General features: G+C 50.6%; 1 protein-coding gene and 1 long non-coding RNA gene across 17 annotated transcripts in view; one reads left to right on the forward strand and one right to left on the reverse strand.

The window, feature by feature from the left end:
- Positions 1 to 963: 963 nt before the first annotated feature.
- On the reverse strand, positions 964 to 8,329 carry LOC147357461 (uncharacterized). Its single transcript, XR_015141851.1, has 2 exons — positions 7,770 to 8,329; positions 964 to 1,642 (listed from the first exon to the last, which is right to left on the reverse strand). It is a non-coding gene; the product is annotated as an uncharacterized LOC147357461 (long non-coding RNA).
- A 207-nt stretch (positions 8,330 to 8,536) lies between these two features.
- The window catches only part of ZBTB16 (zinc finger and BTB domain containing 16), a 199,575-nt gene continuing 184,130 nt past the window's right edge, over positions 8,537 to 23,981 (forward strand). For 9 of the 16 annotated variants that reach the window (XR_015141841.1, XR_015141839.1, XR_015141843.1 and 6 more), the window contains exons 1-2: positions 9,870 to 10,040; positions 13,356 to 14,713. Coding sequence is in view for 9 of the 16 variants with exons in the window: in XM_086339304.1 (XP_086195430.1) it covers positions 13,446 to 14,713 (1,268 nt within the window). In the remaining 7 variants the exon portion in view is untranslated. Of the gene's footprint in view, positions 8,677 to 9,005; positions 9,545 to 9,869; positions 10,308 to 13,355; positions 14,714 to 17,505; positions 17,685 to 23,981 lie in introns of those variants that run through there. The other 7 variants (XR_015141840.1, XM_086339305.1, XR_015141845.1 and 4 more) reach the window with 6 other exon arrangements.

Genomic DNA, 23,981 nt, shown 5'->3' on the forward strand with positions numbered 1-23,981 from the left:
AGGGACAAAGGAGAAAGTGGAGGAAGACACAATGATTGGCTTAACAGTGTTCTCAACTAGTCCTAGTCTTAGCCCTCAGAAGCTCAGATAGGCCCACATTATGATGCCTTCCCATCCGCCCTTCCCCAGTGGGCATGTTGCTCTTCCACCACAAATTAAGGACTCAACTTTACCATGTGCCAAGTATGGCAGACATAGAGGTGAAACTCACAACCATCTTTGTCCCCAGGCTTACAGTCTAGTAGAGAGGCAGCTAAGAAAAGTATGTTCATAGGAAAAAGGGTGAACTAAAAGCTGTTGGACTCTCTCTTGGTTTTCCCCTTGACCCTGTCCATACAAGATGCTCCATTCTCAATGGATCTGCTCTACGTGTAACCTAAGTTGTCAAGAGGGCCTGGGGTCAACCCCTTGTCCCAGGCCAGGATCCCAGCTCAGGTGCCATGGCCCTGCTGCTCTGACAAATGAAACTAGGTGTATGTAACAAGGTAATGCTGCTGCTGCTAAGTCGCTTCAGTTGTGTCCGACTCTGTGCGACCCCTTAGACAGCAGCCCACCGGGCTCCCTCATCCCTGAGATTGTCCAGGCAAGAACACTGGAGTGGGTTGCCATTTCCTTTTCCAATGCATAAAAGTGAAAAGTGAAAGTGAAGTCACTCAGTCGTGTCCGACTCTTAGCGACCCCATGGACTGCAGCCCACCAGGCTCCGTCCATGGGATTTTCTAGGCAAGAGTACTGGAGTGGGTGCCATTGCCTTCTCCTAGTTACTATAATAAACAAACTGTAAAATACATAATAGCTGAAAGACATCAATTTAAATTTGGATTTCAAATGGTTTTAGCATTCTTATGTGCTGTGCAGTATTTGGGATACGCTTATATTAAAATTGTTCATTATTTATCTGAAATTCAAATTTAACTGAGTGTCCTGCATTTTCTTTGCCAAGCCTACTCAAGACATCAAAGGTTTTTGGGCTTGTTTTTTATATTTATTTATTTATTTGGCTGTGCCAGGTCTTAGTTGCAATATTTGGGTTCAAGTTCCCCGGCCAGAGATTGAACCCCAGCCTCCTATCTTGGGAATGGGGAGTTCTAGCTTCTGGCCCACACAGGAAGTTCCCAACATCAAAGGTTTTTTTTTCTTGTTTATATAAAGCCCACATTGGGAGTTCTCAGTGGACAGGTAGCCGCCCTCCAAGGCTCCTTCCATCTTGGCTCTGTCATTTTCATCACTCAGTTTTCAAGGTATCTGTAGGCTCACGGGGCCAAGTCCCAGAAAGGGGAAAGTCCTGGAGAATTCCACGTGGGAGTCTTTATGGGTCCGTCCTGGTAGCGGCACAATGGACTTCTGATCACAATCAATTCATTGGCCAAAACTCAGTCACATGGCCTGTACCTGGCAGCAGGGTAAGCTGAAAAATGTGATCCAGTGTGTGCTCAGGAAGATATTTGGAAAACAGCTGGCCAATCTCTGCCACACTGGGTAATAGCAGAACTCACCTGTCAGTGCTGGTGCCTAATCTCCTGTGCTAGTTTCAGGCTTAGTCAGCAATCTTCCACTCACTGAGGTCCCCAGCAGATCAAATGCTTCTTCTCAGCCCTGGACTAGTTAACTAATAGCCACAGGGATTAGGAGTACAAGGCCACTGTAGGAGTAATAAGTGTTACCATGAATTCGTATGAGTTCATTTTGATCCAATGCAATTTAATAAATATTTACTAATGCTCTTAGGATACTGAGAAAAGCTTGGTTCTAGGCCCCCAAGGGAGACATAAACTGATCTAGAACCCAGTTATATCCTCAAGAAGCTATATACAATTAAATTCAACAGCTATCCTCCACCCTTATCTATATCCTTTGGATTTTTCAAAAGCTGATGAAAAACCCACAGGTACAAAGAATTCTGCCCTAAATGTTAGGGTACAGAATGGTTCCTCTTCTAAATTCCTGAAACTTTTGGTGTCTGTGTCCATTTATTCATTCATTCATCCATGCGTATATGCATTCATTCAATGAGTTCATTCGTGAACATTGATTGAGACTCTCTGCTTGACAGTGGGCAGGCTCTGAGGACAGGGACGGGGAATCTAAGTTGAACAAGACTGAGACCAAGCCTTCCAGAAACTCTCAAAAGAAGGAGTGATCAGAATGCACATAATTCAGCCAGATACAAGGCAGATGGTGGTCAACATGGAGAGGAAGGAGAAATTAATTCTAACTGGAGGGTGGAGTGGAGAACACTGCATCAAAGATCCAACAAGGGAGACTTAACTGGTGGTCTAGTGGTTAAGACTCCATGTGGCAGGGGCAAAAAAAAAAAGCCCGAAGATCCAACAATGAACTTCCCAGAGACAAACGAACCTACCCTGCAGACAGGGACTCAGGCAAAGTGCCCACAACTCCCTTCATAGGCATCCGCCTGTCTCCCACCCACTCAGGTCCAATGGGAGAAAAGGCAGTGAGCTCTCCTCAAGGGAGAACTCCAAGGCAGCCTCTCATTTTATCTTAAAAATTCACACAAAATCTGAATTCCACTCCACAGGATACTAACGTTTGTTTTGCTGTGATAATTTTAACATAATTGGCTTAAATTACCTGTCATTGAGTAAAATCATTTCATCTTGTGGCTTATGTACCCTCAACATACCACTTCTGTTTGAAGAGTACCTTTTCGGGAAATTTGGCTTCCCAGGAGGTTCAGCGGTAAAAAATTCGCCTGCCAGTGCAGGAGACACAGGAGATGCAGGTTTGATCCCTGGGTGAGGAAGATCCCCTGGAGAAGGAAATGGCAAACCACTCCAGTATTCTTGCCTGGGAAACCCCATGGATAGAGGAGCCTGGCGAGTTACAGTCCATGGGATCACAAAGAGAGACCGAGCATGAATGCATGCATTTTCCAGAAATTTAGCTTCTGCAAGCGTAGGACTGGAAATTCAGTTTTCACTTATTTTATCTCTTCTCTTTTCTCCCTCAGGATATAGGAAAGATTCCGCTTTAAGGATTCTGAGACTAGCCATATGCTTTGTGAACACATAACACAATAACCATTGATGAATTTTGTATTAAACAGGCTAGTTTTCATACACTTCTCTCACATCTGGTAAGAAATATACAAAATAATACAACTTGGATATGAGTTGTTATTTCTGGATGGTGGTGCTTCTGGGGACACCTTCAAGGAGCATGACCCTCCTCCTACAGGTCCTTCTAGACTGTGCAGGTTGCTCCTGCTGTAAAACAGCTGCCCTGGATTCCAGCTGCAAAGTTAAACCCCTCACAATGTAAACTGACTAAAGTTTAAAAGCACAAGAAAATGTTACATATTTCCCTTCTTCCTGACCTCCCCACAAAGAAACACCAAAGTGTTAAAAAAAAAAAATCCTGTTTCTGATGAAGACTCAGGGGTTAATTTTCAGCATGGTGCCTGGGGATGGCAGGCTTCCCTTGTGGCTCAGCTGGTAAAGAATCCGCCTGCAATGCGAGAGACCTGGGTTTGATCCCTGGGTTCGGAAGCTCCCCTGGAGGTAGGGCGTGGCAACCCACTCCAGCACTCTTGCCTGGAGAATCCTCATGGACAGAGGAGGCTGGCGGGCTGCAGTCCATGGGGCTGCAAAGAGTTGGACACGACTGAGTGACTAAGCACAGGACTGGGGATTTCACTGTGGGACTCCCGTTACTTGTCATGGGAGTCTCGCTGCTTCATTTCATGCATACTGTAGGCGCCCCTCGATAGCCACAAAATTTTAGTTTTGAAATTGAGGCCGTCTTTTTCAGAACAAATCAGACTACAAGAAAACGCCAAAACTACTCTGTTGGCCTGGGACCAGGGTTTGTGCTTGTGTGTATCCGAAGGGGAGAACTGCCTTTCCCTGGCGTGCAAATGTCCCTTTCAGAGACAACAGCATTAAAACATTATGCCCAAGAGCTGACAGCTATGGTTGTGTGCCTCACCCCAAAGCTTTGTTTGGAACCCCATAAAACCTGGCACATGGTTTGTGACACCCAGTGAAACACAGGGCCTCTCCCTAGTAACTGGAGCCCTGCTGCCTGTCATTATGGGACCTCTCTTATTAAGCGTCTCTTTTTTAAATGGCTGTCATCATCTGGTTCCAGTGTACATTAAATCCCATTATAATTATAAGCACACTTCCCCATAGCATCCGTTGCAGATTTCATCCACACTGCCTACCCCCTCAGGGCATCTTTGCACTAATAACAACTCAGATTTGCTATTTGAGTTGACAACATTAGGTCCCAACACCATTTGCAATATGCTGGTGGGAGAGAGAGAAGAAAAAGCTTTCTCTTCCTCAGTCACAAAATCTTGGGGTCACAGTGACCCAAGGCCTCTGGGGCTAAGAGAAATAACCCCTCATCTCCCTTTGAAACACTCTCTGCCTTACAGAAAAGAAGGACATTCTTAGTACCTGGACGAGAAGCATAGGTGTAAATATCACTAACCAGACATCCACTGGGAAAAGATGACAATTACCAGTCAAAGAAACTATCTTCTTATTTTCTTTTCTAGAATTCAAATAACCAGAAGCTACACCTCACCTGTTTTTTTTTTTTTTTCCTCTGCTTTTTAGAGGGGGGATGAAAGGACGTGGGATGAAATAATTAAATTAAGAAAACAAACAAAAGAAAACTATCAACATATGCACTGAGGGCAAATATGACTCTGCTTAGCTTTTTTTTTTTTGTTGAGTCTCATGGCTTTCAGGATCTTAGTTCCCTGACCAGGGATTGAACCTGGGCCTCCTGCAGTACAAGTGTGGAGTTCTAACCACTGGATGGTCAGAGAATTCCCGACTCTGCTTAGTTTTTGACATTATCGGTATCTATCTAGAGGATATCTCAGTGATGGCCGTGAAGCATCATAAGATCATTTGACTCCAAAAATGGACACAATAGGCTTGCTGTGTTTTTTCCCTCAAGGGTCCCCAGTGGGGTAAAGATCTGAGAGTATGTGTGACGGCCTAAAGATTTCGTCTGCCAATACAGGAGACTGGGTCTGGAAGATCCCCTGGAGGAGGGCATGGCAACCCACTCCAGTATTCTTGTCTGGAGAATCCTATGGACAGAGAAGCTGGCGGGTTCCAGTCCATAGGGTTGCAGAGTCTGACTCAACTGAAGTGACTTAACATGCACACATGACTGCCTGCTGCATCTTCTGGTGGCAACCTGGAATTCTCCATTGTAGATGAGACTATTTACATTTTTTATTTTTTTCCATTCAGGGCCTTTACTGCCAGCATCCCTCCCTGAATATTCTTCATTCTGTATCACAAGGTTTTGGAGAAATATGAAGTGGCTGCTTCTCCCCCAAAGACAGGAGTCTTTGATTTCATTTTCATGATAGGAAATTTTACCTTTCAATTTTAAGACTATTTTCCAACGAAGGAGCTGGAACAAAATGGTTTGGAACATTTTGTTAACCCTCAAGCAGAATACTCAAAACAACACAATCACCTTCTTCCTGGGCATCTACTTAATTGGAATTTTATTGTAATTCCAAACTCCCTTCTCAACTTTTGCTGAGATTTTTTTTCCCCCGAGTACTGTGCCACTCAGCTTTCGGCTTGCAGTTCTGACTGGGGAGTGAACCTGGGCCCATCGGCAGTGAAAGTGTAGAGTCCTCACCACTGGATCTCCAGGGACTTCCTTGACTGAGATTTCTGAGGAGGAAAGAAAGTGCAGAGATCTGGGCATCTAAGTCTGCCTCCTCGGTGGCCTGATTCAATGCAGAACTGTTCAGTTCCCAGCTTGGCTGGCTGTCGCGGAGGCCTTGGTCTTTGTGGAGTAAGAGGAGAAGGAAATTAAAAGCCCTTATTTCCTTTTTTTATCCCACTAGAGGCTATATAGGAGCTTCCCTAGTAGCTCAGTTGATAAAGAATCCGCCTGCAATGCGGGAGACCTGGGTTCGATCCCTGGGTGGGGAAGATCCCTTAGAGGAACGTATGGCAATCAGTCCAGTATTCTTGCCTGGAGACTCCCCACGGACAGAGGTGCCTGGCAGGCTACGGTCCATGGGGTCGCCAAGAGTTGGACACGATTGAGCGACTAAGCACAGCACAGCACAGAGGCTATATAATCTAGAAATTATGATCATGAGCTTTGAAGTTGGAATGGTCTGATTTAAGTCTTGGCTCTGATATTTAACAGCTTGGGTAGTAGTGCTTGGGTAGTAGTAGTCTTGGGTAAAGTGCTTAACCTCTCTGAGCCTCAGGTTTCCCATCCATAGAAATGGGGGCAAGAACAATACTTGCATTATGAGAGTTGTTACAAGGATTAAATAAAACAATACAGGTAATGTGTTAAGATTCACAGACAGTGCTCAGAATGAGGTATAATCCCCATGGTCTCCCTCCTGTAAGATCACTTAGACCTGATGTGCCCTTCTCTTCCACAACCTGAGTTCTGAAGGGCTGCTACCAGAGGGAGGTACATGAGTAAAGGAGGAGATGAAGGGATAAGATGTTTTAGCGATGGAATTCCACCCAAAGGTCAACTCATCTGTTCCTCTGTTTCCAGCAGGATGATGTCCCTGGAAGATTGAAGTCTCTCCTATTTTTAAGATCTGTCAAAACTGATGTCCCAGTTTCTCTTACCACACCCAAGAAAAAAAAAAAAGTTAAAAAAAAATCTACTACAGATACTTGAACATGAGAGACAGAGAGAGAGAAAGAGAGAATGAGAATTTTCTGCTGTAATTTTCCATCCTGCTGGTTTTTAGGTGCTGCCATATGAAATCTCTGAAGTGGAGATTCTCATCAGCCTTCCCGGGGCCCAAGGACACACAGTTCTGGCTATAAATGGTGCCAGTTTTGGTGGGGGAGCTGCTGCCACTTTATCTGGGCCCAATAAACCTTATCAAACTGCTGTGCAGCCAGCCTTCAGCACTAAGTGGAAATGCTTGGAGCCCAACGCTGGCACTCAGCCCAAAGCCTCGCCTGCCTGCCTCCTTTTTTGTTACCTTCACCACCTCTTAAATTCGGGCATTAATCTCTCTTTAACACTTACTAACAAGGGCCGGGCTTTTTAATGGGTCGAGTTTATGAAGCAAGGGAGATTTTCACATAGTGTGAGTATGGCATGGAGGTTGGGGGGGAGGGGTCCAGGGCCACAGAGGATTTCTTCTTTCCCATTGTTTCCCCAGAGAGTCTCCCTGCCTCTGATTGAGGATTAATAGGAGATTAGATCAGGGGTTAATTGTGTGCTTCGCCTCTTACTGCACCCAGGAGCGGCTGGTAGGTGGACGTGGAGAGAGGGAGCAACCTTCGGAAGGTACTATCTAGGCAGAAGCTAAATGCTTCAGTTAAATGCTTCCTTCTATTTCCCTGGTGAAGCACTAGGACCATCCTCTCTTCTTCCATCTCTCTCCTCTTGTTCTCCTTGAGGATCAGTTCTTTTTTAAAAATTGAATTATAGTTGATTTACAATATTGTGTTAGCTTTAGGTGCATAGCAAAGTGATGCAGTTATACATATATTTAGATTTTTTCCATTACAGGTCATTACAAGATACTTAATATAGTTCCGTGTGTGTGTGTGTGTGTGTGTGTTAGTGTCTCAGTTGTGTCCGACTCTGCAACCCCATGGACTGTGGCCCACCAGGCTCCTCTGTCCATGGAATTCTCCAGGCAAGAATACTGGGGTGGGGAGCCATTCCCTTTCCCAGGGGACCTTCCCCACCCCGGGATTGAACCTGGGTCTCCTGCACTGCAGGCAGATTCTTTACCGTCTGAGCCAACCAGAAAGCCCTATAGTTACCTGTCCTCGTCGTCATGAAGTCGCTCAGTTGTCCGACTGGTTGCAACCCCATGGACTGTAGCCTACTAGGCTCCTCCCTCCATGGGATTCTCCAGGCAAGACTACTGGAGTGGCCATTTCCTTCTCCAGGGGATCTTCCCAACCCAGGGATCGAACCTGGGTCTTCTGCATTCCAGGCAGACGCTTTAACCTCTGAGCCATTTGTACTACACAGTAAATCCTTGTTGTTTATCACACCAGTTCTTTCTCAACTTTCCTTAAATTTCTTTCTTCTTACAGACTGTAGACCTTAGCTAGAAAAGCAGCCCTATCATAGATTGCTCTTTATTGTTCATCAGAATACCCAGGGACTGGGTTTTCCCTGGCATCCGTCAGACACTGCGGTGTTGTCTGCTCTCAGAGGAAAACTAACTCCCTTTCTTCACTTTCAAGTGGCTTCTCTCTGGTCTTCTCTACCCCGACTCCTGCAGGCAGGTCTGAGCACTTTTCCTGCGAGCAGCAGACAGGGGCGGGCTTGCTGGGATGGAGCTGCCTGTTCTCGGGACTGGTCCATTAGCAGCTCTTGTGAACCCGGATCAGTTTTGATGGAAACTCTGGCCAGCTGGCCTTGCCAGGCCGGAAGTGGATTTTTGCCTCTAGCGGGCCTCTGCTATCTTCCAAGGCGCTTCAATTCTTGGGGCCTGACCCTCGGTTTGGGGCAGTGCCAGAGGGCGAATCGGGATATGCTCATGCGTGAGTCCGGTGGGAAACCTTTGACCCACCCCCTTGTCAGGGACAGAGTGTGGGGACTCCGGATTCAGTGATTGAAGCCCCGCGTTGCGAAGATCGTATGACCTCCAGGGACGACTGTCTGGAGACCCAGCGAGGGCGCTCTCCACCACTACCCTCACCATAGCCGGAAGTCAAGGTGTGTGCCCAGAAAAAGGGCGTTTTCCACCTCTCGCCCACCACCTTCGCCAAGTTCCAAGGAAAGGGTGAAGACGGGGGCTCTCCGCAGCCCGCGGAAGGGCTCATGTCTTCTGGTTGTTCTACGGCTTCCTGACCTCAGCTGCGCCCTCTAAAGTGGAGGGGTCAGCAGAGAGGAGGCACTTTGGGGAGCCTGGAGCTTCTCCAGGCTCTCACTCGCCGCCCCCTAAAGACTTTATCCCGAACTGAGTGCAGTTCTTGCGGAACTGCTTCCAGCCAAGGTTCCCTGGGGGACGGGGGCGGGGGGAAGGCGGGAGCCGCGGCGCAAGGGAGGGTTGGCGGGGGGTGGGGTGGGGAAGTCTAGGGGATGCTCAAGACTGGGAAGAAAAGTTTCCCTCGCGCCTCGATCTTGGCCTCCAGAGGTCGCGACAGCTAAAATGGGGGCGTCTCCCCTCGACGACAGATCCCCGCGGGAGCCTCTGTCACTCGGTTCACCCGGACCCGCGAACTCTGCGCCTGGAGGCGAATCGCAGTCTGGATGCTCATAAGGCCTGGAGGCCCCAAAGCGCTGGGCTTGGGTACCATGAAAACGAGCTTCTAAAGACGACGCCGGGGTCCAGGGGTGCCGTCCCGAGCCCCGAGAAAAAAGTGAAAGGCGAGATGACACGCACTCATGGGGCAAACGTTGGGAGAAAAAATTCCGAGCCTGGAAGCAGCAGGGAAACACAAAACCTGTTCCCACTGGAGATTAAAATTCTGGGGGTTGAAGATGGGGGCAGCGCCCCTCATCTCCACTGCCCTCACCGAGGCGCCCAAATCCCTGGTGCGCCTCTCTACGAGCTCCTGCTTCTCTCCTCTCCGCCTGGCCGGTGAGCTGCGCCCGCCAGCGCCCCAGCAGCAGCTAGATGTCAGGCGAAGCCCGGAGCGCGGCGCGCGGGGAAGGGAGGGGATTGCAGGGGAGGGAGGGGAGGGGCGGAGAGCGCGCGCGGGCTCGGCCAGTGCGGGGGGTGGGCGGGCTGAGCCGGGGGACGGCGCGGGAGGGGGGAGGGAAGGGGGGCAGCTGTGGGCAGGGAGCCGGGCTCGGCCGCCAGCACTAAAGATGGAGAGGCGCCGGGGCCTCGCAGGGGAGGGGGCTCGGCGTTGACGTGGGACGCCGCGGAGGCGCCGCAGCCGGTGGTGATTTGCTAACCTCGCAGCACAGAGGAGTTGAGGGCGATGAGAGCGGGTACTGCGAACTGCCGGGCGATGCCGCCGCTACCGCCGTGATACCGAGAGCAACAGTTCCCCAGCAACACCCCTCCCAGACAGAGGCACACACCCCCAAGAGGCACGCACACCCACCCCACGGCACCCGGCTCGGCAGTGGTGAGTTGGGGGCCAGGGAGAGGCGCACCGCCCAGAGATAGCTGTGCGCCCGGGCACCCCAGGGCTGGAGAGGTCTGGGGGGGCGCGCTCGCTTCGGCCACTCGACCGCTGGGCTTCTGCCTTATTTTATTCGGCTTGTTCCCTTCCTGCTGCTGCAGCCGTCGCCGCCGGCGGTTGGGGGTCGGCTGGAAGGGGGAGCCCTGGCTGTCAGCTTGGGCGCAGTTGCCTCCCCAACCCTTCCACTCCAGGGCACAGTCGGGGTGAGAGGTGGGGAGCAGAGCGGTCTGCGGGGCCGGGGGGCACAAACGGAGGGCTGGGAATAGGAGGCTTTGTACCACCAGGGGCCGGCGGAGGAGCCGGGAGCCTGTGGGTGCTCATATGTATGCCGACCGGTGCGCGGGCGCGAGATAGGGCTGTGGTTTATTTGTGTGTTTATTCGCCCGCCAGCTGGGAAGCTAGGATCGGAGGAGTGGTTTTGGGGGCGGAGGGGAGCCGGACTGGGACTCACTTGGGTTTTGTTTCTCTTTGGAAAACGTGGTGGGCTCCTTTTTCTTGATTGGACTTGATCCCCCAGGTTTTGGGGGGGAGGGGCTCCGTGGTGGAGCGCTGGAGTGTCTCCACCGCTCCGGGCCCTCCTCGGCTCTCGGCGGGACCGGCCGTGGCGCCGGAGCTCGCTGTGCGCTCCCGGCCGCGCTCGGTGGGTGCTCCGCTCTGCACCTGATGCGTTCGGGATGCCTTTCCCACCCCGGCGCGCCGTCAGCTCGTTCTCACAGCCCCTCGAACACTCCCGCACGCGCTCGAAATGCGCAAGATCTCGCCGGCCCGCGGACCGGCTGGAACGCACAGACGCGCTCAGCACCGACTCGCTGGCCGCTCCCCGGAACGCTCGCAACGTGCCTGGGCCGGGCGCGCCTGCTGCTGGCGCCACCCGCCCGAGGCCGGGGACCTTGTCCGTCGCTCGCGGGGATCCCCGCCCTGGGTCGGAGAGAGAGGGCCCTCAGATCCCTTCTCGTCTTTCCTCCCACAACTCGTTGTCGGGCTTTTGTGCTTCCCCTTCGCCTCAAGGCGAGTCCGCCTTCTCGCCTGTCTCGCCCCGGCGTTCGGCCCGCCTGAACTCTTGCCTTAAGCCCGGGTCTCTTTCGCTTTTCTTCTTTCCTAACCCGGCTCTCTTTCTCGTTGCCATCTGGCTTCCCCGGAAAAGTTGCTTCCCCAAGTTTGCTGAAGTCGTCTCCAAGTCTCCGTAGGGGGTGGCTGGAAACAGGGTGGGGGGTGAGGGGCGGGAAGGTGTGAGAGCGCGATCGATCCCCGGAGCTCGAGCTGGTTAGCGCTGGCTTTCCGCCGTGACGAGGGGCACGGCGCTGCAGCCAGCACCAGCCGGCTCCCGGGCGCCGAGCCGCGGGTTTCGGGGATGGCTGATCAGGGCACCCTGATTTCCTTCAGAACCTACGGTGCTTGCTTTGGGGAAGGATTTCGGGTAGACCAGCTTCCATTCTTTCGATTCCTACCCCCTAGTTCTCTGAAGCCCAAAGTCTGCGGGGAAAGCGCATGGTGGCAAGGCGCTTGTGAATAGTCACCGCCCCCCCACCATCGCCTCCGTTCTCACCCCAGGGTGGGGAGCAAAAGTGTCTTCTTGATTGACTGTCCTGTTAACCCTTTCTAAGTAAGATTTGTGGCTCTGGAGTCAATAGGGTTCCTTTTGGGAGCGGAGGCCAGCAGTGTTCCAAGAGGAAGAGCCCTTGCTCTGCGTTGCTCCCAATTGACTTCACAGCAATATTGGCCACAGCAAGGCCGAGGCTGGGAGGAACCTGGGCCTGTGAGATCTTTCAGACACGCTTTAGACTGGTTTGGGAGACCCAGAGCCCTGTTACTGATCCCAAACAGCACTTGGGAGAGAGGCCTTTGTCTCCAGCTCAGTCTTCCCTTCATGCTGGTAACTCACACCATAGATGCTGGTGCCAGTATAACCTCTCAGCCCTCTGAGCCAGGTCTAGCAGTCAAGCATCAATTCCTCTTCGGGTCATGGGACTTGCCCATTCCCGGGAGACTGTGGGAGACACTGGAAGTTTGGGTTCCCAGCACATGCACTCCTGGGTTTAGGGGTGCATGTTTCCTAGGATCTCTCTGTAGGTCCTTCAATACCTAGCCTGCATATTACAGATCTTCCTCACTACTGGGCACTTGTGGGTAGGAGATAAGTGCAGCACATTATGTAAGTGTGGCACATTATGTAAGTGTGGACATGTGTGCTTGGGGCTTCCCAGGTAGCGTAGTGGTAAAGAACCGCCTGCCGATGCAGGAGATGCAGGAGACATGGGTTCAACCCCTGAGTGGGGAAGATCCGCTGGAGGCGGAAATGGCAACGCACTCTAGTAGTCTTGCCTGGAAAACTCCTTGGTCAGGAGCCTGGCAGGCTACAGTCATGGGGTCGCAAAGAGTTGGACACGACTGAGCATGCATGCACACATGTGTGTTAACTGTTTCTACTTCTCTGGCTGGTGCATGCACACATACATGCACACTACACAGTTGAGATTTTGGATTACTTATACAATCACTTTGAGGTACCCATGATTGGGAGTGAGCCAAGCTAGTACATAGACTATGTGTGTGTACTTCTCTTAGGGCCTAAGCAGAGGGTCAGGGCGTGGGTTCATCAGCCCTTTGCAACCCTGAGAAGAGTGGAAGGGCAGAGGCCCAGGAAGGCATTAACTGAGGGTGAAAAGGTGGGCTGGAGGAGAACCTTGCCTGTAGATTTCTCTGAGCTGCTACTCTAGGCTGCTAGCCCCTGCTAGGCTGGGTGTTGTTCCTGGGGCTACCACAATGAGGCAGGATTTAGAGAAACTTCGTTTTGAAGATGAGATTTGCTGCACGGGGTATTCAAAGTAAAATTGAGTGCTTACACTGACTAGAAGAGGGGGTTAAATTCTTACTCATTTAAATTAAGCACTGGGCATTTTCTCACAATCAGTGTTGACTTTGCACAGGAGCCCCCCACACTCAGATTTAAAGAAAGCTCAGGACTCAAAAGACTCCATTGTAATTTTCATTTTACTTCTTCTAACAGATGTCATAGACCAGTGAGTTAGGCATGTGCTACATAGCAGAACCTTCTTTTTACTCCCATCATCCTTGGGCCTGTAAAAGCAGTCATGTAGATTTCTAGGAAGCCCTTTCCCTCTATTAAAATCTCCAGGACTGTCTTGCTGCAGGTTTGGGTCAGGGGCTATTGATTGAATTCTTACTTTTAGGGACAGTAACTAATCTATCTTTTGTTCTTGCATCTCTTTTGCCTCTTTCCCCATTTCTCCCCTCTAGCCCTTGCCATTGGCCCAGGAAACACACCCTGCCCCGCCACGCAGAGCCAGGAAGGAAAGAAAGCCTCATGCCTAAGCCTCGGGGAGCACCATGGATCTGACAAAGATGGGCATGATCCAGCTGCAGAACCCCAGCCACCCCACGGGGCTCCTGTGCAAGGCCAACCAGATGAGGCTGGCCGGGACGCTGTGCGATGTGGTCATCATGGTGGACAGCCAGGAGTTCCATGCCCACCGGACTGTGCTGGCCTGCACCAGCAAGATGTTTGAGATCCTCTTCCACCGCAACAGCCAGCACTATACTCTGGACTTCCTGTCTCCCAAGACCTTCCAGCAGATTCTGGAGTATGCATACACGGCCACGCTGCAAGCCAAGGCAGAGGACTTGGATGACCTGCTGTATGCCGCCGAGATCCTGGAGATCGAGTACCTGGAGGAGCAGTGCCTGAAGATCCTGGAGACCATCCAGGCCTCAGATGACAATGACACGGAGGCCACCATGGCGGAGGGCGGGGCCGAGGAGGAAGAGGACCGCAAGGCGCGCTACCTGAAGAACATCTTCATCTCGAAGCATTCCAGCGAGGAGAGTGGCTATGCCAGTGTGGCGGCCCAGAGCCTCCCTGGGCCCATGGTGGACCAGAGCCCTTCCGTCTCCACCTCATTTGGCCTTTCAGCCATGAGTCCCACCAAGGCGGCGGTGGACAGTCTGATGACCATAGGACAGTCTCTCCTGCAGGGGGCTCTTCAGCCGCCCGCTGGGCCCGAGGAGCCGACCCTGGCTGGGGGTGGGCGGCACCCCGCGGTGGCCGAGGTGAAGCCGGAGATGATGCAGGTGGATGAGGTGCCTGGCCAGGAAAGCCCTGGGACTGTGGAGTCTAGCATCTCAGCTGGGATGGGGGACAAGGTGGAAGAAAGGGGCAAGGAAGGGCCCGGGACCCCTACTCGGAGCAGTGTCATCACCAGTGCCAGGGAGCTGCACTACGGACGTGAGGAGAGTGCTGAGCAGCTGCCGCCTCCGGTCGAGGCCGGCCAGGGGCCCCCCGGCCGACTGGAGCCCCCTGCGCCCCCAGCTGAGAAGCACCTGGGCCTCTACTCCGTGTTGCCCAACCACAAGGCCGATGCCGTGCTCAGCATGCCGTCCTCGGTGACCTCGGGCCTCCACGTGCAGCCTGCCCTGGCTGTCTCCATGGACTTCAGCACCTACGGGGGTCTGCTGCCCCAGGGCTTCATCCAGCGGGAGCTGTTCAGCAAGCTGGGGGAGCTGGCCGTGGGCATGAAGGCCGAGAGCCGCAGCGTCGGGGAGCAGTGCAGTGTGTGCGGCGTGGAGCTTCCTGACAACGAGGCTGTGGAGCAGCACAGGTAGGCCCCTCTGCGCCCGTCACCCGCTGCCCGAATTTCTGGCCTCGGCCCTGCCTTTGTTCCCAGCTGTCCCCTAGTCCTGGGGCCTGGCTCCCTTGTTCTCTTTGCTATTTGTGAAAAACCACTTGAGGGGATCACTTTTCAGGTCTGTTGAGAGAGCTTTGAGTCTTTCCTGAACATGGGGGAACTTACGCGCCCAGTTCCTTTTTTAAAAAAAAATTTGATTTTTATTTATTAATTTTTAGATCATGTCAAGTGGCCTACAGAATCTTAGTTCCCTGACCGAGGATTGAACTTCCGCCTTCAGTAGGAGGACTGCCAGGGAATTCCTTTCGCCCAGTCTTTACTAAGCTCTTTGCGCTCTTTTTGCATTTGGGCTCCCGTTTTGCTTTTCCTGCTGTTGGGTCTTTTCTCCTCTGCCTGGAGAGAGTCCTAAAGTGGAGGGAGGGAAAGGTGGGGTGAGGAGGAAGGGCCCACAGCCGGGGTCTGGCCACTCTGCCCAGTTTCAGGTACCTGAGTTCCCCTGCGGGGGTTCCTGCCAAGGCCGGCAGCTCAGGAGAAGGGGAGGGGCTGGAGTCTGCTTAGACCCAAGAGCAGCTGCAGGTTCCAACCATTGTTCCTGGTGAACCTTCATCACCAGGAATGTTGCCTCCTCTCCCTTTTCATTCTCTGTCCTTGTAAACACGTTTCAGGGGAGCTGATTTACATTCAAGGGAGAAGGATGGGTATGAGAAACATTGGTTTTGCAGCCTGCAGTCTTATTCTTAACCCATCCCTACTCACATTGAATTGAATACCACTTTGGGCCAGCATCGGCTTCCCTCTGGCTTCTGTTTCCTTCTCTGTGAAATAGCTTTTATGACATGCCTGCTTCAAATGCTTTTCGTGGAGTCGTATTTTTGTTAACGGCAGTTTTCCCAGGTAGATGATGTTCTTGTTCATAGGGAGATAATAAGACCTTTTCTCAGGGTCAGGTAGATACCGAGAGGCAGAGCTGGATTCAAGTTCAGGTCTTAACCTTCTTGCACTTTGCTGCCTCTCGGAGTTATTCAGTCCGAAAGAGTGTCTTGTCTGCACAATGAAGGGTTTTGAAATTGCTCATCAGAAGTGGAGTAAACACAGAGGGAATCTGCAGTGAGTTTGATGTGCCCATCACATTACCCTCCAGTTCCTGGGTCAGGCGAGGGGTGTTAAGAAATCCAGTTTCTCTTTGTCATCTGTAATAACATTTCCCTGCACACTCTCTTGCCTGCTGTGCTGCAGATCTTGGGTGGATTCTTCACTTTTGTACTCCTCTCCTCGCTGCCCACCCCCAATTCTTCTGTTGACCATTCAGGAGGGGCTGTAGGGGAGAGGAGGTGGGGGCATGAAGTTGGAGGCACCTGGAGATCATCTGATTCCACCAAGCTGAGTCAGAACCTCCTCCAACACTGCTTAATCAGATCTTCTGAGACTTACCTTTTGGAAAGTGCCACTGAGCTCCACGTAGCCGATTCTCTTCCGGTCGGGTGCGAAAAATAACCGCCACTAAGGTGTGTCTTCATGACACTTGTACTGCTCAGAAACAGGCCGAGGTTGTGTTTGTTTTTGCTCACACTTTCCTAAAGAGGAAACCCGCTCCCCAGACTTGACCAGATACATTGATCGCCTTCTCCGGATGTGAATTATTTCAGTTATGTGCTATGAGAAACGGGGTATAGTGGAAAGTAATTTTAAAATGGAGATTTCATTGACGTATAACGGTTTCAGGTATATAATGATTCGGTATTTGAATATTTTATGAAATGATCACTATGATAAGTTGACTTAGTTAAAGTCCATCACTTTAGATAGAGAATTTTTTTTCTTAAGCACTTCTAAGATCTACTCTTTTAGCAACTTTCATTATGTAATGCAGTGTTGTTAAATATAGTGATCATGTTGTGTGTTATAACCCCAGGACTCATTTATTTTTTGACTGCCTTTGACTACCTTTTCCTGTTTTCTGCAACCCCAGTACCCTGGAAAGTAGGTTTTTTTTTTTTTTTTCCTGGCTTCTTCCTGGGTCCTTTTTGCCTCTCTTTACCTGAGAGGGCTGCAAAAGATAAAAACTCTCCCAGGAGTTTTCTGTGGGACCCTTGTTCCTCTGGGGAGAGCTAGAGGGTTGGCTGTGTTCTACACCCGCCTCCTCACCAGAGCATGGGTAACAGAACTAGCCATGTCTAGCACTGAGAGCTTGGCAACCTTATGTAACCTTTCTGAGTCTTGCTTTACTTTCTTTATAATGGAGGTGTTCTGCAGGGTGGGGTGATGGATTAACGAAGTAACATCCAGAAACCCCTGGAGCCGCAACTGGCACTTAGTAACCAAGAGGGTGAGGGCTGGACCCTCAGTCCCCCACCTGGCTTGGGTCTCATCTCTCCTTCGCCCCCGCAGCTCTGAGTGCTACGGTGTGGTGTCCACGGCCCTGCCATCAAGGGGTTGAGTTGGCTGGGAGGTGGTGCAAAGGATGTCGCTGTCCTTCTGAGCTTGTGATGGTGAGCCGCCGGTCCTGGCATCCTTGGCGTTGTGCCCTGGGCTGCTGACACTGGAGAATGTGCTATTGACTGAGGGTGGAAAGTGGGCTGCCGCCGCCCCAGAGGCTGGAGCCTGGGGCTGTGCCCTGGGTGGAAAGCTGTGGGGTCCGAGGAGATCAGGGACGGAGAGAATGTTCCCGCATGCTTTCCTCCCTCGCTCTCACTGGCAGCCCCTGGCTCCCTATCTGACACGCTCTCAGGAGGCTTCACCTCTCTCCCTGTCTCTCAAACCTCCAGGATGAAGGTGCTGCTTCCCGATTTCCTACTGTTCTCTTGTGTAAAGCTGCCAGCATAACACAAACAAAAAAGTCAAGACAAAAGAATCAGAGTGGGAGATTCTGATGTCAGGAGGCTGTGAACGTGATAGCGATGAACATGATGAAATAACAGACCACAGGATTGATTTTATTTTGTTGGTAAGCCAGTAGGCTAGAGCGTTGGTAAAGGTTAGGTACCTGCTGGCGGTAGTTGCTTTTCTTCTTGCGGGGTGGGGGTGGCAGGTGATGGGCAGAAGGGCACAGAGAGGAAGGAGGGGGAGAGTGCAGGGAAGGGAGGCAGGCAGGAAGGTGTGTGATATAATCACATCAGTGTGCTTTGCTTGTGACTTGGTTCCAAGCTGGGGAGAGGGGAGCCTGTTGGGGTGACAGACAGTTGGAGTGAAACTTTGTAAAGTTACAGTCCCTGCAGTGCACGGTAAGATGTAAAAGCAGTGTCAGATGTAGCCCGATGGATTGATGGAAAGCCCACACAGAGATGCTACCTGGGTAAATCAAATGGGGCTTACCTGCCTAAAGGATCCGGAAGGAAGTCAGAACAGAGGGCCTGCTGGATAAGCAGATCTGTCTCCAGGCAGATACAGGAGCAAGTGCTGGGTTCTAAAACCTCCCCAGCAGGCTCACATTGCAGAAGATAATGTCTGAGGGAGGGAGAGTCTCTTTGGGAAGGTTGGACTCTCCTTTAAATTTCCCTGGTGGCTTAGAGGATAAAGAATCTGCCTGCAGTGCGGGAGACCTGGGTTCAATCCCGGGGCTAGGAAGATCCCCTGGAGAAGGGAATGGCAACCCACTCCAGTATTCTTGCCTGGAGGATTCTGTGGACAGAGGAGCCTGGAAGGCCCCAGTCCATGGGGTCTCAAGAGTCAGACACGACTGAGTGAACTAGCACTTTGTTGAAGCTTGATCTCTGTTCTGTCTCCTTCTCTCCCTGAAAGGCTGGGCCTGCTTTGCATGTCACCTTGTCTGGATCTGATCTGGGGACCAGCTGAACTAGGCCAGGTGCACAGTCTCCTTCTCAGAGCCACGTACATGTGATAAAATTATCGGGAATAATGTGATTGACTTAGGAGTCAACACAACCCTCCTGGGCCTCAGTCTCCCCAGGCTCATGAGCCTAAGTCTTTTTTCTTTTTTATGGCCATGCTGCGTGGCTTGAGGTATCTTAGTTCCCTGACCATGGATTGAGCCCTCGTACCTCCTACAGTGGAAGCGAGTAGTCCTGACATGCTGGACTGCCAGGGAATTCCCAGCCTGGTCTTAATACGTTTCTGAATTAAAGTGCCACAGAATCAGGGTGGGATCTGGCTTCCAAGGAACCTCTGGATCTCCTGCAGACAAGCCCTCGGATCAGCACTGCGTGTCCTGCATACACACAGGAGGACCTCTTGTTTGGTTCTTGCAAGCATGTTCAGAAACCCCAGAGGTGGTCCCAGCCCTGTCTCTGCCCTCAGGACTGCAGCCCTGTTCAGAGGCTCCCCAGGCCAGGTCTAGAGTGCATGACCATGTTGCAGAGCCATCAGGTCCTGTCTGGCCCTTGCCTTGGCCTCTTCAGGTGGGCAGCTGCACGGTTTTCAGTGGTTGACCATGTAGAGGGCTGGTAACTGTTGACCTTGGTTTAGGCCACTTGGAGAATTTAGTTGTTGCCCTGAATTCTTGGTCCCTTCTCATCATTCTGCCAGCTTTAGGCACTGCTGAAGTCATACCAGATTCTATTTGGAAAAGAGCATCCATTGGGGTAATGATAGCCACAGTAGTAATATTTATTTTTAAAATGTACTTAAATTTATTTTTATTTATATATCTTTTGACTACACTGTGCAGTATGCAGGATTTTAGTTTCCCAACCAGGGACTGAACTCATGCCCTCTGCAACGGAAGCGCAGATTCTTAACCACTGGACCACCCGGGAAGTCCCAGCAGTAATGTTAATAATGCCTTTTATCAGTTGTCCCACTTTTTCCTTTGCAAAGCACCTGTTTTAAAAATATTTATTTATTTTTGGCTATGCTGGGTCTTTGATGCTGTGTGGACTTTTCTCTCGGAGAAGGCAATGGCACCCACTCCAGTACTCTTGCCTGGAAAATCCCATGGACGGAGGAGCCTGGTAGGCTGCAGTCCATGGGGTCGCTAAGAGTTGGACACGACTGAGAGACTTCCCTTTCACTTTTCACTTTCATGCATTGGAGAAGGAAATGGCAACCCGCTCCAGTGTTCTTGCCTGGAGAATCCCAGGGACGGGGGAGCCTGGTGGGCTGCCGTCTATGGGGTCGCACAGAGTCGGACACAACTGAAGCGACTTAGCAGCAGCAGCAGCAGGACTTTTTTCTAGAGATGGTGATCAGGAGCTGCTCTTCGTTGCAGTGCACAGGCTTCTCATTGTGGCGGCTTCTCCAGTCGTTGGGCTTGGTCTTTGGGGTCACGGGCTTCAGTAGTTGCAGCACATGGGCCTGGTAGTTGCGGTTCCTGGGCTCCAGAGCGCAGGCTCAATAGTTGTGGCGCGTGGGCTTGGTTTCTCTGTGGCATGTGGGGTCTTCCCATACCAGGCCTCGAACCTGTGTCTACTGCATCGGCAGGCGGATTCTTAGCTCCTGAGCCACCAGGGAAGCCCCTGCAAAGCACCTTTAATGACTTTATCTCTCTTAACCTCCCAGCCTCCCCGTAGGGGGTGCAGATCTCTCATTCCATACTGCTGATGGTGAAGTCTGAGAACCTCTGAAAGCTAAAAAGGCTTTGTGTAAGTTTGCAGCGCACTCATTTAGTGGCAAAACCTGGTCTAAACTGATGTGAGGCTATATTTATCTCGCCTGTTTTGAATATTCATATGTTTTGCTGCAAAAATATTAATGTGTTTGATTACGGAGTGGTTCCCTAGACTTCCCTGGGCCTGGTGAACACTCAAGGCCCATAGTACCTTTTTAAAATCTGAACAGTTCAGATTTCCAAAGCACCAAGGATTTGGGTGAGGGATTGTCACCGTCATCAGCTCCAACTTACAGATGAGGAAAATGGGCTTTGAGTGAGTAAGTGACATGCCCAAGGTCACATAGCTGTCTATAAATGGCTAGAGACAGGAGCTCGGCTCGCCTTCTAATTCGCAGTCCCGGGTGCTCCAGGCCAGGCCATATAAGCACATGGGCATTGCCATTCTAGGTCAGATCCATCTGACCTAGTCTTTGGGCGCCAGTACCATCCCGAAGATACCACCGTCGGAGCCTGCAACTCTCCTCCTTGACGTCAATCCTAAAGGTCAGGTGGAGCCCGGCTTCTCTTAATAGCTATTTATGGCTGCTCTGTCATTCACAGATTTGCCCAAATCCTTTCTGAAACCATTTCTGTTTCCAGGAAGTATCCTTTGGGGGATGATGAATGACTTCAGTTTATAAGCTCCTGGAAATCTAGTCTGTTCAAGAGGTCACTGGCTGAGAAGATGGGAAGATGGCTTTGTGGTGCTGTGTCCTGCCGTTTTGGAGGCCGTTTCTGTATTTTTTGTTTTTCAGTTCTGTCACTACTGTCTCTCTTTTTTAATCTGGAGTTTAACATCTTAATTTGTAAAACCAGGCCCTTGGATGAGCTATTTCTGGTTTGTTGAACTCTTTGGAAAAAAACTTCTCCTTTGGCACTCACTTATATCTTCATGAAGTCATTTTGGTTATTTGAATTTTGCTCTGTTTTGGAATCTGGTCTGGCAGTCGGCCAGCTGAAATGGGGGTCAGTTTGATTTGATTATGTCTGCTCTGATTTTGTTTTTTAATGCTTCAACCTGCTTAGGGTTACTGAGTCATCTGGAATATAGACTGAACTCTTGGGAAGTTTGAAGATGAGTTCTTTTATTTTCTTTCTAGTGGAAGAAAGTTGCCTACTCTTTCATCTCAGTGAAAAGTCCCATTTTAACTCGCTGTCACTATTGGTTGGAGCTGCTAATTGCTAGAAGGAGAGGGGAAGAAAGCTTTAGTTCAGCAGTACTTTTCCCTCCTGCTTGTTCTAGGAAAGCTATTTATGACTCTTTAAAATAGTGATTATCCTAAACTGTTAAAATCAAACCTCCATTCACAGCTTGGATTTCTTGCTAATTCAGGGGAAAAACATTTCCAGTTATTTTAATTCAAAAAAATTAATGACTTTAAAACAAGTCCAACCGAAAGCCCACGTGTGAAACATAAAAAGTCTTGCTAAGTGAATACAGGAGTGCCTCAATTTGCCCATTGGAAGGTTCTGGAATTTTCCACGATAAGTAAAGGTTTTTGTAGTCAAATTCTGTTTTGGCGGTTTTAAGTGAAAACTCTGACTCAGTGGCATTTATTTTGTTAGTAAGGAAAATCTACCAGCGCATCCCCGCTCCCCAACCTCCAGCACCACATTTTTCACTTAGTGATGGGCATTTTGAGCAACTTATACTATCTGGGTTAGAATCTCGATTTCACCACTTACCTGCTGTGTGACTATGGTTACATTACTTAACCTCTCTTTGCTTGTTTTGTCTATAAGATGGGAATAATAACCCAGTACCTACTCACTGGGTTGTTGCAGGAATTAATCCCTAAATATTTGTCATGAGCCCCTAAATATTTGTCATGAGCATGGAAGAATAGCAGAGATCCAACGTTTGCTGTTGTATTTTTGCAGTCCTTGTTGGTGTGAAGCTGGTGGTGCAGGGTTAAATTTGTGTTCCTGTTGGTTGAGGTCCTGCTTGACCTCAGAGGTGTCCATTTATCCAGCACCTGAGAACCGCTGGGGTTTTTGCAGCTGGTTCACAGTGAGCACCTGCATTTCCCCCCCAAAAAGCCGATCTCTTGAGGCACTGTGGCCAGGGTACTCTTTGTCCCATTGACCTGAAGCCTGATGAGTCATTGCAGCCCTCTTTTAAATTTAGCTGGGCAGCCCTCCACTGTCATCAGTTATGAATGCTGAGGCCACTCACCAACGCCGGGCCCTATTGCGTGTGCATGTGGCCAGGCCAGCAAATCAGTGTGATGGGAGCACAGATGCCTCCTCACCTAGAGAAGTCTGGGCTTTGGGGGCGGCATGCTGCAGAGCCCCTTCCCATCCCCACCCTACAGTGCAGGATGCTTCTAAGGGCAGATTCAGCAAATAGCGCCCTGAGTGCTTGATACACACGCTAAGTGCATTCATGGTCAGTATCTGCTGAGGACCTCTAGCCACCCGCCGGGGTTAGATATTTGTTTCCCATTCCCTGATGGGCAGAGGGAAGCCTGAGAGGTTAACAGACTGTTCCCTGGTGAGACGGTGAAGGGTGGCACCAGGGCTTGTGCCCAGGTCTTCTGGCTTCATGTTCATGCTCGTTTCCACCATGTCCCGCTTGGATCTTCAGCCCCTGATGGAATCAGAAGGGAAGGGGGGATACAGGAAGGACCAGCTCCATGTTCCCTGAAGTTGCTAACCAGGAGCCTCACCGCTTGGCCAGTTCTGGCCTCCTGGCTTTGTCCGGTGGCTTGAGAAGACGGAGGGAGAGTACTGATTACTTGGAAGGGTTTGTGTCTTAGGGGGCTGGGGTCACAGGAGTCCATCATCTCTTACAGACACAGGGAGAGGCCAGCTTCTGCTGACTTCAAAAACAGAAAAAAAAAAGAGAGAAAAAAAGAAACCCACTTACAAAAATAAAAATCCCGTGCCGTTAATTTCATGCCAGCATAATCAGAAATACCCCTTTCTACTGTTTCCCCTTAAAAACCCCCGTGTCCTTATTATGCTGGCTCAGTCTGGAAAAACTCTGGTTGGGTTTTGCCTATGTGAGGCTTATCTTTGCAGCTGCCAAGAGGGAATCCAGTACTTGATCGTCAGCACGGAAACTTCGGCTAACAACTCACAGAAACCTGCTTGGTTCTAAATTTCTTGCCCTCTTTCAACTCTTGTCCTCAAGACATGACATTCTTCGGCAGGGACAGAATGTGTCCAGCTTTGTAGTGGAAAGAATCCAGGTTAGATGAGAGAAAGAACTCCCTGAAACAGTGGGGGCATTACTGGCGATTTTATTAGAGTATGCAGTCACAGAAATTTTGATGGGAGGAGGAGGAGTCGTGGGCCAGTTGGAAGGAGTGTTTCGAGGTCTCCCTTCTTTAGGGTCATTTAGATCCTCCGAGGTGATAAGTAAGGGTGTATACACCAGGCATGCTAAGAATGAGACAGGCACCCCACCACCCCTGACTCTGCAGGCAGACAAGATGTGTAAGGCAGGGCCATAAAGACTGATCTCAAACTTGGGTGTGAATGCCCGAGCCTCATGGTGGATCTGGGCAGATTTGGGTAGGTGGCTTCACCTGTCTGAACGGTCAGGTGCCCCTTCTGTAAAGTGAGGTTGTAGCCCCTTATCTCTCAATGTGGTGCAAACATGTTAAATGGGGTGCCATGGAACACGAAGCACCCAGCAGGGACTCACATGTGAGGCTGCCCCCCCGCCACGCTTCCCGCTTCTCCTGTGAC

This window comes from Bos grunniens, chromosome 15 (genome assembly GCF_055505025.1).
Source record: "Bos grunniens cultivar Pamir isolate PY7600 chromosome 15, Bosgru_T2T1.0, whole genome shotgun sequence".
Lineage (NCBI taxonomy): Eukaryota > Metazoa > Chordata > Mammalia > Artiodactyla > Bovidae > Bos > Bos grunniens.